Genomic DNA, 18,143 nt, shown 5'->3' with positions numbered 1-18,143 from the left:
CCCCCCACCCCGCCACCACTGCCAGGCTTCTCCCTAGCCTTGGGCCCAGTTCTCCCCTGCATCAGGCCTGCTCCTCCCATACCCCCGCTGCTGCGCTGGGGAAGGGGGGGAACAGGCCCAAACCCCAAGCAGCAGAAGGGAAGGGGGGACCAGGCCCATATTGGGGGGGGCATGGGGCTCCATCCCTCCCCCCCCACTCCCCCTCTGTCATTCGTGACGGGAAATTGGCTAGTTATTTATAGAAATGAAGAAGAGAAAAGTGACAGATCTTATTTTCTCAAAAAGGCATGGAAGTAATTATTTTTACTTAATATTAAAGACATCAATTCTAAATCCAGGTAAGGATTCTGTATATACACTGAAGTGATATACTTCATAAACTTTAACCAGCATTTGGATGGGTAAGAAGCTTTATTCTTATGTACAGAAAAGTTAATGGCTACCTTCAGATGGGTTTTAGATAACACTTAACATTTTGACTGTTTAATGTGAACTGAACCAAATATCCAATCATTTTAATAATCAGTCAATACTAATCTGCAGCCTTAAGTCTGAAAAGGCAAAATGAACCTAAGTTGCTTTAGCAATTATTTTAAAGAGAAGTAGGATAGTGGCTGCTCTCTTTTTGATGATATAAGGTGCTCAGTATGTGTGTTACAAGGGAACTGTATCCTTACTGCAATCTATTTCAGAAAAAAACAGACCCATTTAAGAGTAAACATCATCTGTGGGAATTTTATATAATGTACTGAGAGAGGGTACTGCAATTTCAGTAAATATTTTGACAGAAACTTGTATCACTTTTATGGATGTCCATCAATAAGATGCACTGAAAAACTGTTAAAACTTAACCATGATTCTACAGACAGATCACTGCTCTTGGAATGGTGTTATAACACAATGAATGTATATGCTGATAGGTATCTGAGACAATATCCATAGGTATTCATGGTATGAATATCCTGTGTGCATCTAAATTCCTCTTAAAGAACCATTTCTGCCATGCAGCTTACAGTGAGTTGAGCTGACTTAAAAGCATACTAAACAGAACTATGTATTTCTTTCCTACTTCCCCTAACCTCTGTCTGCTCTTTTATAGCACATTTTGGGCACTATTGTAAACAAATATTAAAGTATTATAATTCTAGCTCATCTCTGTTTCTGAGCTATAGCATTTTCACTTCACAACTTAATACCCTGCTTAAAACACACACGAGAGTAGGACTAGGTGATGGAGATATGTAGCATATCACCTCTAGGGAACCTCTTCCTCCAGTCCAGTTTGTTTTAGTTTGTCTTCATTTAATTTTTATCTCAATGCGAGTCCCATGCACATACAAAAATCATACTTAGCTTGTTTAACTGATACTTGGAAATCACACTAACTGGTCCTAGAAGGGGGTGAAGGTTAAACACTCAGGTTAGTAAACTGCGGGGACACAGCAAACCAAGTTACAACAACTCACTAAATAGCTAATTCAGGTAAACTGTGCTGCTATGAAGTCTGGGTGTTGTTTCACAATATGGCTGTTCCTACCAGGTAGAAACCTACATTAGTAGAAACCTCCTCACTGTAGAAAAGATTGAATGGTTTGAAAGCTGAAACATTCTTTCACCCATAGAGGTTTTTTCTTTCCCTGGTCATGGCAAAGGCATGCTGACAGAACAGTGAGAAGGTTTCTACTGATGTAGGTTTCTACCTGGGTGTTGTTTCACAATATGGCTGTTCCTACCAGGTAGAAACCTACATTAGTAGAAACCTCCTCACTGTAGAAAAGATTGAATGGTTTGAAAGCTGAAACATTCTTTCACCCATAGAGGTTTTTTCTTTCCCTGGTCATGGCAAAGGCATGCTGACAGAACAGTGAGAAGGTTTCTACTGATGTAGGTTTCTACCTGGGTGTTGTTTCACAATATGGCTGTTCCTACCAGGTAGAAACCTACATTAGTAGAAACCTCCTCACTGTAGAAAAGATTGAATGGTTTGAAAGCTGAAACATTCTTTCACCCATAGAGGTTTTTTCTTTCCCTGGTCATGGCAAAGGCATGCTGACAGAACAGTGAGGAGGTTTCTACTGATGTGCCTCAACATAATTTGTTCTAGAGCTTAAAAGAGGACTTCAGTCTGCAATGCTGTCAATCCAGTACTTTCTCAAACATTTTCATATGAAATCATTCTGAAAATGGATATACAGTACCGCCATAGCTAATTTCAGATAAAATATTTGCATTTCTTTGCAATTCGCTAAATGATGACTGGACATAGTAAATTGAACTTTCACTCTTCTCTTTCGCTCTAAAATCAGGCCTTGTTATTAACAAGTACAACCCTTCCCAGTCAAAACAATTATTTTCTTCTTACAATACATTTTAAGCTATGATTCCATCAGCTACTGAAATTTTTGAAAAAAAATGGCTCATTAGTGGGAATTCATCCAATAAGTATGCAACTGTTTCATGTGGTGCTAGGACTTACTGTTGAGTGGTAGAGTGTTAACAAGGCTGGATGCTGAGTTACTGCTTCAAATGTGGATAAAGTGGTCTTAATCAGCTCTTCTGATGCAACTTGACCTATTAGTAAATATCATTGTATTTCTTTATTACAATGCTACCGTGTAAATGTTTTCATATAAAAAGTTATAGAAATGCCATAAATGAACTTACCTATAGCTCCATCTAAGTTAGTTTCTCCTGAATCTATTGATTTTATAAAACTCTGTAGAAAAAAGGATTACAAATATATATTCAAAAGGTTCAGGAACAAAATGTAACAATGTTTTTTAAGATCACTGTATTGTTATGAAATAATGAAATAACATAGAATATTTTAAAATTATATACAATTCACATGTGCATAGACACACATATATGAACTTATATTTCAAATATGAAAGACAATGCACTGGTAAACATGACACAATTTTGCAGTTCTACTAAACACACAAAGAATTATGCAATGATAATCATTACTCTAATATCAAGAATGATAAAGTTTCTATATAAATATGAAGCAATTAAACCATGTACTTTATTACTAACAGAAGACTGAATTTTCTAAAAAGACTTTGAATTGTCTTAGATACTGCTACGTTAAAATAACTCATTAAAAACACTAAAATTCTTCTGGAAAATGCAATTTTCTGTTATTTGTACCACCTTTTTGTTTTCCACATAGAGTACATATAGCATGGATGCACTTACATGTAGGAGTACATACAGAAAGGCATACTCTCCTAGATTTTAAGGATAACCTAAAAAAATGATCATTCTGAAGAACAGGATAAGTGAAATGATAATGATTTGGGATAAGTACACACTACACTATTATTCCCACTGTTTTGTGCCATTTAATTCATTTCCGGTCTTTCAGGTTGACTTTTATGACTGAGTATTTCTTTCATGAAGGATGTAAAGGACACACTAATGATGCTTACTGAGAATAATTCTCAGCAGAATTTACAACACTTATATTTATCAAATCAGAGTTTTATTGCACATATAAATTACCTGCTTTGACACCATCTTTCTGATCTTCAGTTTATGCAATATATTTCTATTTCTTTTTAAGGCATATGGTATTAGAATTCTCATTTCATGTCTTGGTGGTGTCAATCAGAATTTCATTACTACATATTTTACTGATGGGTGTAAATCCACTAGTTACCTTAATATGTAAGTATAGGAATTTTTCAAAATACAATAAATTAACATTATATATATTTCTTTTTTAAATTAATTATCATAAGGTAGGTCATCAAACAACAATTATTTTGGATGCTAGAAAATCAAGAATGTAAAGTCCATCTCTATTCAAAAGGTAGTTTATTTTATTTACTATAACTTTTAATGTAATTGCTTGTTTTTGTGCCCAGCTGAGATGGGGTTAAATCTGACTACATTACCAAATTCATCTCAAAATTCATAAACCATGTGTGAAAATTAGACCTTGCTTTTATACATTTCTATGAAAACACAGAAAAATGTTGCTTACTGCTACAGTTACCATGCTTTTGGAGAGATGCTGTGTTACTGTAGGGAGTGTGTATACATTCCACTGTAGGGAGTGTGTATGTGTCCTGTGTATTTAAACCAATCTAATACTAACAGTGCCATCAGAGAGGAGTATGTCCTATACATGTTCTTGTACTCACAGCCAAAGCATAAAAAAGCAGGACTGTGCCAACTCCCTCTCATTCCTTCATACAGGAATACTGATGATGATAAAAACAACTCCAAAGCATCAGGGAAGGATGGAGGATGTAAAGTGTGCGTGCGTGCACGCATGCATGTTTTACATCCTCCATTCTTCCCTAATGCTTTAGAGTTGTTTTTATCATCATCAGAACATTAAACAACCTTTACAGTATGGGTAACCAAATTTGTTCTGTCATTTCAGTGATTGCACATTACACACGCATGCACGCGCACACACACACACCCTACTCCCAAGCACTGGAGATATCAGCACAAGGACAGTAAGACTGATTTAGCAACGTCCACATGAGCCCAGGGAAGCCCAAGTTACAGTGAAGTGCTTCAAAAGATATGTTCAGACGATCAAATGTCCATTTACAGACATCCATGATGAGTACATTGCTAACGAAAGCTGATGAAGTAGCTTATTCCTTGGTGGAACAGCAGTTATCTTGCCAAAAAAAATTGTTAGTCAGGTACAAGATGAAATCCAGTGTAGTGTTCCATGTGCAATCACCACCTGTCTTCTATGATTCTTGTTAGTCTAGCCGTACAAAAGGACAAGACTCTGCAAAGTCCAGAGACTGAAGCCTTTTCTCACCCTTTAAAGTTAAGCTTCGGGAAGAAAAGTAGCAGCTGGACAGTTAGGTTCATGGTGGACATGACCTGAAACAAAGTTTGGATGTGGTCTCAAAAAGGCCTATCTTTTTGGAATGTTGTGCAGGTGAGCCTGCAAGTCAAATTCTCCTGGTCAACATTAAAAACATAAGAACTGCCACAGGTGTCAGACCATAGGTCTATCTTGGCCAGTATCCCAGGAACAGGGTATGACTAGGGTTTGTTGTTTTTGTTTTTTTTTACTGTTCCTCTCCCACTTGCAACCTCAGTATTTAAAGTCTAGGAAGTTCTAATTCAGAGGTTGTATCCCTAACTCTCATGGCTAAAAGCTGCTGATGCCCCTTTCCTCCAAGAATTTGCCCAATCTCTTTTTGAATCTAGCTAAACTGTCAGCTTTCACAACATCTGGTAGCAATGAGTTCCATACTTTAATTTAGTGTTTCTCAACCCAAAAGTTGGTCACAAGAATATATGAAAAAGTCACTAGCACACTTTAGAAATGAATAAACAAACTTTAAAAATGGATTCTCCTTTGGAGGAGAAAAATGTGGTAAACTGTGTTTTTTCCCTTGCAGGCTGGCTGAGTTGCAGCCTAAAAGGGGCTGTTTGAGCCCCCCCCCCATGCCCAACATACCCACCCACTGCCCCATACACTGGGGGGCTGGGACCTGGGGGCAGTGGGTTGGGAGTGAGCAGCACTGGGTTGGGACTGGCCATCAATGTTTACAAATGGGTCCTGCTACAAGAAAGGTTGAGAGCCACTGCTTTAATTGTACACGGTTTGAAAAAGAACTTCCTTTCGTTAGTTTTAAACTTACAAATTGCTAATTTCATTTTGTAACCCCTAGTTTTTGGATTGTGAGAAACCGTAAATAATAAATCCCTATTTACTTTCTTTTCATCATTTAGCATTATATAAACCCTTATATTCTTCTTCAAGCATCTCTTTTCTAAACTTAATAGGTCTAGCCTCTTTAGTCTCTCCTTATATGGAAGCTCCTCTACACCACTAATTGTAAGTGTGGGGGTCACAACTGGGCACAGTATGCAAGGTCTGGATGCACTATGGATTTATTAAGAAGCATACTGATACTGTTGTTTACAATTCCCTTCTTAATCCCTAATATTTTGTTTGCCTTTTTGACAGTTGCTGTGCACCGAGCTGGTGTTTTTTAGCAAACTGTCCACAACGACTCTTTCCTTTGTGGCAACAGTTAATGTAGAGCCCATCACAGTATAGGTATAGTCTGGGTTATTTTTGGCCATGTGCATCACTTTGCACTTATCTACACTGAATTCCATCTGCCATTTACTTGCCCATTTACTCAACAGTGCCATCCTGTTGTATATCCTCACAGTCCACTTTGGTCTTTAACACTTTGAATAGTATATTGTGTCATCCACAAATCTGCCCACCTCACTACTCACCCCTTTTCTAGACTGTTTATGAATACGTTAAGCAACAGTTATATCCATAAGAATACAGTTTTCCATGACAAAAGACATAAAGAAGAAAGCAGAAAGCCATAGGTCAAGTGGGGAGCCATGGGGAGTGGGAAAAACCTCATAAAACAATTTAGGACATGGTCAAGATCCTACGGAGAAATCAAGATCCCAAATTGATGGGAATTCCACCCAAACCTTGTTTCAGGGGTGTAGATTGTAGCCGTGTTGGTCTAAGGACATAGGCAGACAAGGTTCTTTGGGTAAATCTGATATTTTTTATTAAACCAACTCAAATAGTTGGAAAAAATTTTCTTTGCAAGCTTTCGGGAACAAACACCCTTCATCAGGCTGAGGAAGCATCTATATTGGATTTGCCCAAAGAACCTTGTATGCCTTTGAGAAACCTTGCCACTCTGGGATGAGAGATACCCAAGACAGCCTGCATGTGAAGACATACAGCTCATGTGAGAATTAAACAGACTCTGATATAATAACAGAAAGTCCCAAGTCATTTTGATGCAGCAAATATTGCAATGTCCTGAAACTGACCTCAAGTTAGAGAAAACAGATGAGCTACAGCTCATACAAAAAACCTCCAACTGCAAGAAATGCAGATTCATAGGCTCTCTACTATTTATCAGGAAGCTATGGACTGCCTAAGAGCACAATCTCTCTCTTAAATTTGGCTACTCATTATCTATAAGGTTCAAATGATGCAGGCTAGAATGTAGGACCTGGCACCAAATCTGTGACTGCAGCCTCTCCACCAGAGTAAGCTTCACATGTGGTTAAACAGCAGTCAGCGTAGAAATAGTTTTGATAAAGCTACTGCTATGCAGATCACTGCAGTGTAATTTTATTTGAATTCCCTTCTGACTGACATTCATTGGAACTTGAGGAAAAGAATTATAAATTTACCAGATGAAAGAAACAAATGCATTGGTGCTTCACACTGGAACTGTATACCTCAGACACTTTTGCTCAAGTTTGGAACTAAAAGGCCCACTATGGATGTATCTCATCTGTGTAATAAATTTGCTATTTCATTTAAATCACATCTTAGCTAACCAAAAACTAACTTCCATGTGTACAGAAGCACAGAGACAGCAAGATCAAGCAAGGGATATATAGCTTATTAAAAAGATGTTCTCTTAGGCAAATCTTTCTGGACATAGTCCAAGATAATGAGGATGTGAAAACTGAGAATTTGTCCTTAAATGCCTCTCATCTAAACAAAACAGCTTGAATGTCCATCATTAGCCAACATCACAGCTCTGCAGGAGGCTCTTAGTTTACAGCCTGGAAATTTCTACGTAATTAGAGCAGAATAGCTGGAAGGGGGAGAGGGATGACAATTAAAGAGCCTGTGACGGAGATTAACACAATCTAATACTATCATTTTTTTTTTTTTTTTTTACAAGAAGTTTTTAAACATACTATCCCCATCTAGAGAAGAACCATGACTCAAGAGAAGCAGGGAATGCTCCATCTCCCACCAGTGTGAGAGGGAGTTGAGGCAGCTGCAAACATATGCAGGCTACATCCAAACAGTACTGGTAGTAATAATCTGTGATGCAAATCTATTGGCTTAACAGACCCCTACAATAGACTGCATATGTGGCTAGTCACTCAGATAGATGTTATTTATAAGACCAGTAGCCACTTTTAATACATATAATTTTTGCATACAACCTGGGATCATGCTTAAGAGAGGGCCTTGTTTCAGAGTGGGGATGGTGGCCACTTAAACAACAGATAAGTTTAGGCCAAAAAATAAATTTTAAAGTGTAAGATCTATCTGTTTTAAGTTTCTGTTCCTCAGCTATTTTTTCCTAATTCATTGTCTTGTGATGTGTTGTTATAAAATGGTCTGTTTCTATTGAAGGGTTTTCCAGGATATATTTTCCCATCCTCTTGCCAGCGAGACTAAAGAGGACAGGAGACAATAAAGTTTAATGCCAGAATTCCTAGTCTGAAACTGGCATGGCTTTGTCCTTCCAAGCTTCTTTTGGTTTCGTGATCTCCGCTTCTGGGAAGTAAGATGCAGCATCTCTAGACTCATCTTTTTTGATGAGAAGACATGGGGAGTGGTGGGACATAGGCTCCTTGCACGCTCCCCTCCTTTCTCCCCTTTAATACACCCCCAAAAGGAGCCAGAGATAACATGCCTATGGGCTTTATGAGAGTTCTCAAGGGATCTTTTCCTGCCCATATGCAAACTGTATAATCACCAATTCATCAGCTAATATCAAGACTAGTTTAAGAAGGCATTTTATAAAGAACTCTTTCATAAATCACTATTTAAGCAGTCTTTAGAGCAGTCACAAGGATGACCACCAAAGAGCTCTTACATTATTTCAGCCTGGGCAAAAAACTGGATAAAATATTTCATTCTTTTTCCTCTTCTTTGAGGATATGGTTGCAAAACCAGGGGAGTTGGAGGTGCTCAGCTACTTGCAGGTCTGTGTCTACTTTATTTATGACATTTGAAATTACATGAAACATAGCAGGGTCCCTAGGAATCCCGAAGTTCTGGGTTTGATTTAGTTTTTCAAGAACTTGGCTCTAGCTATCCTTAGATTCATTTTAAAACCTTACATATAAATAATTTGCTTAACTATTTGGGATGCGAAACAATTATTTTCAATTTGGATCACACATTTTTAAGTGAGATCTAAAAACCTTTCACATCTAGCTTGCTATTTCTAATTTAGCTCAGGTCATGACTATAAATTATTACTACCTGTCAGCAATTTCACAGTCTAAGTAAAATGGCTTATTTTGGAAGGAGGTGGTTGAAAATCACACCTACACATTTGTTAGCTGTTTTAGGAAAGCCAAAGGAATTTGAAGGTGAACAACTTTCATCTTTCCTGTAGACTTGGCAGAGCGGCAAGAAGCAGCTTGCACTCCAGCTGCCAGGGTTATACCATGTACAGTTGATAACAGAGGACTTCAATCTCCAAAGAGATCAATCACGAAAGTTTAATAAGCACTACATTTATTTACAGAAGATTAAATAAGAAAGAAATGCCTTGCAGTTCAACTTTTAAAATGTATATTTTTTCTTTATTCTAAGGATCCTCATTCTAAAATATAGTCTTTGTGGGCATTATTCAGTCACAGATAGGTACAGCTAAATCAAAATCAATTAAACTCTTCTCAGAATCAAAATCCTAAGAAGCAAGGAAAAGTGAAACTGTCTTCAATGAAGAGCTTCTGCACTGTATTGTGTGGATAAATTGCTAATCACTCTTTATATACATATGAACTTGACAATATTTTACTTCACCATGAGAATAAACTTCTAGAATATTTTTTTTTTCATTTGACAATAGCAATCACTCTCAGTCTAAAATCTAACAGTACAATATAGAAGTACTACTTCATTTTAACTACAGTGCTCTATAGCATATTTGAAATCCCAGTTCAGTTTTTATTGTTAATATCAAAGCTAGACTGCAGATGCTGAATGTGACAAATGTCTTAGCTATCTAGTTTATACTGCTTGGCATTTCACCAACTAAATATAGTGTAAATGTACTGGCAAGGAGAAAAAGATAACATAATTCATGCAGGTCAAATCCTTAAACTAAGGAAGAATGGCTCTCACTAAATATAAGTGTGAACTGAGCATTATAGTTTATCTTTCATTCCTACTCATAATTTCACCATTACAGAAAGTAAAATCATGTGTAGTTTAGATTTAAGTTATTCTACTATCAAATAAAGTGCTCAGGAAATTCTGCATTTATCAGAAAATATACATAACTTCTGGATTCATTTTTTTCCAGTATTTGAATGTCTTATGAAATTTGATCCTAAGAGACATGAAAAATATTCAGTAGAAAAGCCACTTTATGTGTTTTTGCCTTTTGAGCAAATATATTACGGGAAGAAAATATGAGATAGTAGTAGAAAATGCAATAAAATCAAAGGCAAAAAGGCACATCCAAAATAAAATAAAACCTCCCTTTCACTTTAACAGTGAGGTATATGTTGTATAAGACTAATCCCCATGATTTCTCTGTGTGCACTTTCCTAATAGAAAGTTAATATAATGAAACTCTTTACTTACAAGCAAACTCCCATAGTTGAAAAGAAACTCTTCTGTTATAACTTGGGGACGGAAAACCTATTTGAACAGAGTTTGGCAAAAAGTTAAACAATCCAAAAAATATTAAACATCCTACATTTTACAAGGGATCTAAAAAATAAGCAGAATATTTATCTTTTTAATTAATAAAATTGTCATATCACTACAAGCACCAGGCTTAGTGTTTATTCTGCTATACAGCCATATCTTAACTTCAAATAAAGCAGTTAAAAAGGCAGTCAGTGCAAACTGCATTTCAGAAGCTCATACGAGTGTAATGTCCTTTGTATAAATTTGAAAAAATAATTACCTGGGATGTTACAAGATGGAGGACAACAGGCATCATGGGAAGACACACCTTGAGCTGTTTGGCCTGAATTGTTGATGGATGTTTACGTCCAGATACATTAGCTAAGGCACTGAGAATGTCTCCTGCAACAAAAGTATTGAAGTGTATTTTAAATGCAATATATTTTCCCGAACTTCACTAGTTTACTAAACAAAGGTTTTATTATTCAGAAATATTTTTCTTGTGGTTTCAGTTGCAATATGTAGAAGGATTTTGAGGATTTTCCTTAACTGAAACTCATACTGATTTTTTTTCCTCCTTTGAACTTCTAGAGGACTTAAGCCTGCCAAGTTCTCAGCAGTCTGCTCCCAATCCTTCAGAACACACAAGTATGTGCTTACCTTTGGGCATGTATACAGTTCTACCATTTTTTACAAGAGTAAAGATTAGTCTCTTATGCTTACCAGCAACTTGCACTAAACTGTGAGGATTTGGAAGGGAAGAGATTCTGTTTTTCTCTAGGAGGTAACTCTTAAGAGTGTTAAGGAGCCTAACTCTTATCCTGGCTGAAAAAAATTATCACTTACTGCCAGATAAACTGTGCCCTAATTCCACATTTTCCCCACTAATGTGACATATGATCATTTTCTTGACACTAAATAAGTGCCAAACTAGAATCTAAGGGCTGATTTCTCTTTTACTCCTATTTTTATGTCAATAGAAAGTCCATTGTGTACACACACCATTGATGCATCTCAATTTTCTGTGCAAAAGATTCAGGTGCATTAAAATGAAGTCCCACACATATCTGAACATACACCCATTGGAAGCAAATTTGCTCCCAGTGGGACCAGTTCAGTTCAGGGCTGCTCCTGCCCTGCTCTGCCCTCCTGCAGCAGCCAGAGGGAGTTCCAGGCTCTCCTGAGTGCCAGTCCCAAGCTGGCAGGGAGCATGAGGGCTGATGCCAATCTCCACGGGGAGGAGGGAGCTGTCCTAGCTGCCGGGCAGCTGCCTCCCAGCCACGTGGAGACTGACAGCTGGGACAGGTCTCCCAGCCACGTGGAGATCAAGACAGGTCCCGATCTCCACGCAGCTGGGAGGCAGGTGCCCAGCAAAGAGGACAACTCTCCAAGCCACGTGGAGATCATAAAGTGTCCCAATCTCCATGTGGCTGGGAGGCAGCATCCCACCAAGCCAAGACAATTCTCCCCGCCTCCTGTGGCTCCCTGCTGCCTAGGCTGACGTGTGCTTTGGTGCATTAGTTTAATGTGCTGAATTCTAGTATCTGTATCCACAGGTACTAGAAAACAGCGCATAAAACTAATCTACTGCACAGTAATTGCTGCGCATGTGTAGATGGTAACACTTTACTGCACATTAGTCTAATGCGCAGCAAAGCATCTTTGTAGAGGCACCCACTGATTCCAAGCAGAACTATATTTACAAAAATCTGCACTAGCGCAGTAGATGAATCATGTCATGGGCAAACACATCATTTTTCGAGGCAAAAAATCTGTAATTCTGTAATTATGTTGATAAATTCTGAAGTCTACAATCTCTTAGAAGCTATTATTTCTTCTCCACAAGAAACATTTGCAAACCATCTCTCTGACCCCTTCTGAGCATCCCAAACTCAGACGTATCAGAATGAACCACACAGAAACTTATGCAGTCCAAACCTAATTGAGTGATCAAAACTCTCAGTAGCTTTGTTAGCAGCTTTTCATGAAACATTAGAAAAGAGCCTTCAATGACTTATCTTTGAATGAAGAACATTTTTGATAACTGTCTCACAAATACTTTCCCCAAACTTAAATCAAATCTTGTGCAAGATGCTGTGTTCAATTTCATATACTATACATCGGGGTGGGCAGAATACATCCAGCCTGCCAGGCAATTTAATCCAGCCTGAGGGTGCCCACCAACTAATTGTACTGTGCCTAGCCCACACTTGTCACTCCCACCCTCATGGGTGGAAGGGCCAGGCCCTTCTGGATGGGGCTGCTGCTGTCACTGCTGCAGCTGCTGGGGGATCAGCTCCAACAAATGGATGAATGTAAAAGAACTGTATTCTGACTGATCCTGTTCTATATTAACTGTTGTCTCAAGCAAACATGACTCCATCATATCTTCATCTGAAGTAGAAGAAAGAGGCCAGAGAAAGTCTTTGTATATATGCAAAGAAAGAAAAGCAACTACCAAAGCAATGAAAATATCCATTGCAAGAGCCGTATTCCATCTCTGAATGTTCACAGGATCATAGGAAAGTACGGCTGGAAAGGATCTCGTGAAGTCATACAGTCTAGAATGTGCACTTCTTTTCCCCAAGAACACCTGTACTGAAGATTATTTACAGCACATTATATGTGCATTAAACAATTAAAGGACACATTCCGCCACACTTATTTAATGTTTCATACACTTTAAGGCCAGATGGGACCACGCAATCTTCATAATCAGATCTTCTGTATAAAACAGGCCATGGTATTAATTCATACTTAGCAGTAGCAGTGTTTTATCTGTTAAATATTCCAAGTGATTGCAATGTTCAACAAATGGAAAGAACTAGGTACCAAATGAAAAGGACAAATATGTTTATGGATTTGACTGTCATGGATAGTTAACTGTCCAAAAAGCTCATATTTTTTTCATTTATAAAAGATACAAGAAAAAATTCTATTTTTTAAGAAACATACACTTTTCTTTTGAATAGTTAAATAGAATAATCTGCCCGAGCCCAACTTGCAGTGGAGAGAGATGGTGAATCACCCTCATTTGGTATTCTGGTTTTCTGTATGGTAAGATGCATACAGTGATCACCCTTGTTGCCAATTCTGCATCAGATGTATAGGTATGCTTACCTCAGTATTTCAGTATGCCTTGCACTTCTTATAGTTATTACAGAAGAGAACTTAAAATTCTATAATTACAGAAGTTAGGTTATTTAGTTAAGCTATTTGGCAAGTTTTGAAGACAGACTGCTCTATTACAGATTTAACTGAACTTTTTAATGTGTGAGAGACAAACTGATTTCTCTTTTTTTTTTAAATATAATTTGGTGTACAGCAACATCTGCTGGAACAGAAGGGGATTAGAAGAGAGTTTAAATATATGCTTGTAAAAAAAAACAACCAAACATTAATTTGTTAATCAATAATTACATTGCTTTTAACTAGTTCCATTTTGTAAGGTATCTAAGTTTGGACACCTTTTTCACATGAGGCAATAGCATTCACCCTTCGACCAGGACATGTTTCTTCTTTGATCCCAAACAAATAGGGAGAAAATGCTTTATGATAGAAATGGACAGCTTAAAAAAATAATCAAAACAGACGACGAAAAAAATTAAACGGAAATGTCTGCAATTGGCTTTACTTTAGATACAGTAATTGTCCAAGCCATCCCATTAAAACTATACAATAGTAAAATCAGAAAATTGTGTGCAAAAACTGCGATGCAATATTCTGGGTAAATAGTAACAATATGTTTTACCTCCCAAATGAGATGAGGACCACACAGTGTGAGGTACTACATGTACATATGGTAAACCAGTTCATGCCTCAATCATTTTATAGACTGTGGATGCAATCCTGGAATTGACCCTGAATGGGCATCTGATATATTAAGTTACGTAAAGAGAAAAAAAAGCATTTGGTGTGAGGAAAACACAAACATCACATGGTCTTTGTAAATAAACTTTAAGAAAATAAAGTGACTTCTAGACCTAGCATCTTTGCAAGCGCTGCCCATTCTTTCTCAGAGACAGGTGGAGAGGCCACAGCTGCAAGTTAGGCCACTTGCCCGCCTGGCAGGTTGGATGGCTTTTTGCCTGTTCTGCCTGGAAGTTCCGGCCACCACACATCCCACCACATCTAGTGTGCCAGGGCTTTCACTCCCTGGCATACGTGTGTAGGGTGGGCAGGCTGCTTTGCCCTGGGCCCTGCACCCTGATGGGATCATCTCTGATTAACACACAGCAAGAAATAAATCTACTGTCATCTTGGATCCAAAAACCATTACACAGAGTCTTACTCTTCTCTCCTGCCTGAAGGTTGCAAGGGTCTCTATCGTTGGCCCCTTCTCTCCTATACCTTTGCACCCATATCTCTGGGGGTGGAAGTAGACAGACATCCCCTTTGCACTGCCATAACGTATTTTATGGTAGTACAAAGGCCAAGCAAACAGACACCCATACCCCTGTCAAGCCACAAATGCCCAAATTTTGTGGCCACAACATAGGTCATATCAATTTGTGTTGCTTTAATCTGTTAGGTTTATGGTGCGAGTGTGCAGTCAACCCAGAGTTGCACACATTCCACAGCCACTGCAAGCAGGCAGTCTTGAGGCTTCAGGGGTCCAATCTGGTAAGCCTTGTGAATTCCTATTCCCAGTGTATGAAGGATCAGGGCCTTAAAGCCTTGGGAATGCCTGCCTGGCTTCCCCCTTTTGGGACTACCTGTCGACACTCCAGTGTAGTCCCAGGGTTGTGGCCAATCAGCTGATTGGTGGCCCAACCCTGGCACCACATCAGAGTGTCCAACTCGCTCCAATGCAGTCTCGGGGTGGGGGGGGAGCTGGGATTTCCCTGCTTATAGAGACATATCAGAGAGATTCCTGAGGTATGTCCAGGAATGTGTTGCCCACTGTCCTGCAAGATCATTGGGAAAACAACAGGTGACGTGTTTCACCAAATGAAGCAGATCAGCTGTACTAGGTTAATCCTGACACAGCTGATTTGCTTCATTTGGCAATATCTATTTCTAGCCTGGGACATCCTGTCTGCTAAGACAGTTTTAACTGCCACCTTTGTGTTGACAACTCACAGATCAATCTCTCTGCTCTCAGAGTATTCAAACCCACATCTCATCTTTCCTGAAGCCCTTTTCTTGCACTTGAATTTATGTTCCGCCTGTAACTCCCCAAACTTTGACCTCCTCTGCCCAATCCACTATAGACTGATTCTATCCCAGCCCTTTTTCACCAAACTGGGGTCCTTGTCCTGGTCCCATTATCTTGCCTGCCCAGTCCAAATTTCTAGGCTCAGTTTCCCCAACCAGCCATTTTGAAAATCTTTCCCTCACAGTTTGCTATCCAAATCCCAGTCTTCTCATCCTCCCTACTTCTAGCCTCAGTTTTCATACACAGCTGGCCCTTCTACTCTTCCCCTTCCACAAGCCATCTACTAACTTCTATTCCTAGGTCACCCATCCCATTCCTTGGTGATTTCATTTCACCCACAAACACCTCCACAGATCCTTGTCCCTCTCTTATCCATCCACTTCCTTCTCCACCCCCACTGTTTCTTCTATCTTATTGAACCTGGCAGTCCCATTTTCCTTGTCAGTGTCTGCTACAACCAAATGACTGCCAGTTATTCCTGCTTCCTTCCCTAGGTTCCTCTCCATCTATAATCTGTGTCATCAGTCTCCAATCCCCCTTTTCACTCATTTCCCTCTCCTAACTCCAGCTTTTGATATATAAATCTTAAACAAAACAAAGCATTCTCTCAATATTCAAATGCAAAGTATCATCATACAACCAACGGTTTATCTGCACCATTTCCATATGGTGACCCCTAACTTCATACCCATAAGCACACTCAAGACCAAGAGCCTAAGAGGGACCATAGGAGCCTGGGTCCAGGTCCACTATAATGTGACTACATTGCCATATTTCTAGGACTTTTAGCACACCCAGAGCAAGACTAAGTGGGCAAGCAAAATGTGCTTTCCAGCAGTGCTTCCAGCCTTAGCTCTAAGCTAAGCCCTGAGAAACTCTGTGAAGCTAATGTCATAAACAGTAAATGATAGGAAAATAGCATCTTTCTACCTTCATATTTATTCTTTAAAAAGACATTTAAATGTTCCACAAGGGCATAAAGAAAAAAGTAAGATTAAAAAAAAAAAAATCTGTTTATAGTTAGCCAGTTCAAATTACCTAGAATTCCTGGCAGCTCCTGTACAATGTGATAGATGAGAAGATCCAGGCATTTTGACAGGTATTCATTGCCGCTTTGCTGCTCTTTTCCTGGTGTGGCCTTTCTGCTGTCTCTTTCAATGTACATCACCAGTCTACATATAAGCAAGTACAAAAGATTACCTTTCATGACAAAAAACTGATTCTGTATCTCAAAAATACTACCAAGGCAAACATTTCAGTTTGCACAGTTACAGGCAAAATTACACTTAGGTATTGTTTCTGCACCTTGTTGAAAATATTAGATGCTGCCTTCCAAACAAACAATTAAAAATACTCAAAAAACAGTGAGCTAAATTTAGCTCTATGGTAGTTCACCCTATTAGTATAAATGGAGATACAATGTATACACGACAAGTGATTTGTCCCTTACAAGTAGACTAGGGAGATACTCATTTTAAAATAATGTATTTTAGATTACAATAACATTCCAAAAAAACCCCAAACCCCTCCTGCCTACGGTAGCAAGTTTCCAAATTTATGAGCATAACATTAGGGCCCCAAATCTATTTTTAACTTCATCAGAAATTACCTGATTGTCCAGAAGAGCCACAAAGCCCAAAGAAATCAATGACTATTTTCTCACATATCACACACCCTGAAATAAGACGTACACCTTGTTTTGGGGAAAGCTGAATAAAGAAAAAAAGATTTTTGAGAGGCATGGCTCTGTCCTGAACACAGAGGCAGAGTACATGCTGCAGCATCAGTATTAACCCTTTCATTGCCACTGCTGAATTAGAAGCAAATTTTGGTCAAAAGCTAAAAGCTGGTACCAATTTGGCAGTGGCTGTAAAAGGATTAACATTATAGGTCCGACCCTGCATGGTGAATTCCACCCTCCCTCTCCAGGGCTGGCACTGAGGCAAGGTTTAGCCTTGTGCAAATAAGAGACTAGAGTCGCAGGGGTTTTCAACCTTTTTAAACAAGTGTACCCCTTCAGTCTCAAAGTTTCAGCTTCAGGCAGGAGCAGGGGCTGGGGGGGGGGGGGGCCCCCCGGGCCTCCACTTGTCCCACCACCTGGCCCAGCCAGGGCCCCACTCACCCCAGCCCTTGCTCTTGACCCACTGCCTCCCTCACTGCGGGGCCTCGACTGCCCCCCACCACAGTGGTGAGGGAGGGAATAGGACTGAGGATCAAGCCTCCCATAGAGCAGGAGGGAATGGGGCAGGGGTGAATCATTCATCCCTACCCCTGCCCCACTCCCTCCTGCACTGTGGAGATTATCCCATGAACTGGCCCAGCCAGGGCTCAATTCACAGTGAATGAGGCCCCGGCTGGGCCGGGTTGTGGGACAATCAGAGCCCAGCTGCTCATCCAGGGACACAGCACAGAGGAGCCAAAGCAGGGGGGAAAAGTACCCCCCCCCAGGTTCCCCCATGATGCACGCAGCAGCAGGAGCTGCCCACTCATGCCCCTGGATAAGCCAGCGGGCTCTAATTATCCCACAACCTGGCCCAGCCAGGGCCTCATTCACTGTGAATGGGGCCCTGGTTGGGCCGAGTCATGGGTCAATCCCCACAG

At 39.5% G+C, this 18,143-nt stretch overlaps 1 protein-coding gene across 1 annotated transcript in view; it reads right to left on the bottom strand.

The window, feature by feature from the left end:
• The window catches only part of ULK4 (unc-51 like kinase 4), a 457,838-nt gene that overhangs the window by 265,199 nt on the left and 174,496 nt on the right, over positions 1-18,143 (bottom strand). The window contains exons 23-27 of the mRNA XM_025212836.1: positions 16,581-16,714; positions 10,665-10,786; positions 10,337-10,393; positions 2,665-2,716; positions 2,477-2,571 (exon numbers count right to left, since the gene is read on the bottom strand). Of these exons, the coding sequence (XP_025068621.1) occupies positions 2,477-2,571; positions 2,665-2,716; positions 10,337-10,393; positions 10,665-10,786; positions 16,581-16,714 (460 nt within the window). The remainder of the gene's footprint in view (positions 1-2,476; positions 2,572-2,664; positions 2,717-10,336; positions 10,394-10,664; positions 10,787-16,580; positions 16,715-18,143) is intronic.

Source organism: Alligator sinensis, unplaced genomic scaffold, assembly GCF_000455745.1.
Source record: "Alligator sinensis unplaced genomic scaffold, ASM45574v1 scaffold470_1, whole genome shotgun sequence".
NCBI classification, from domain to species: domain Eukaryota; kingdom Metazoa; phylum Chordata; order Crocodylia; family Alligatoridae; genus Alligator; species Alligator sinensis.
This window is presented reverse-complemented; position numbering and strand designations above follow the sequence as displayed.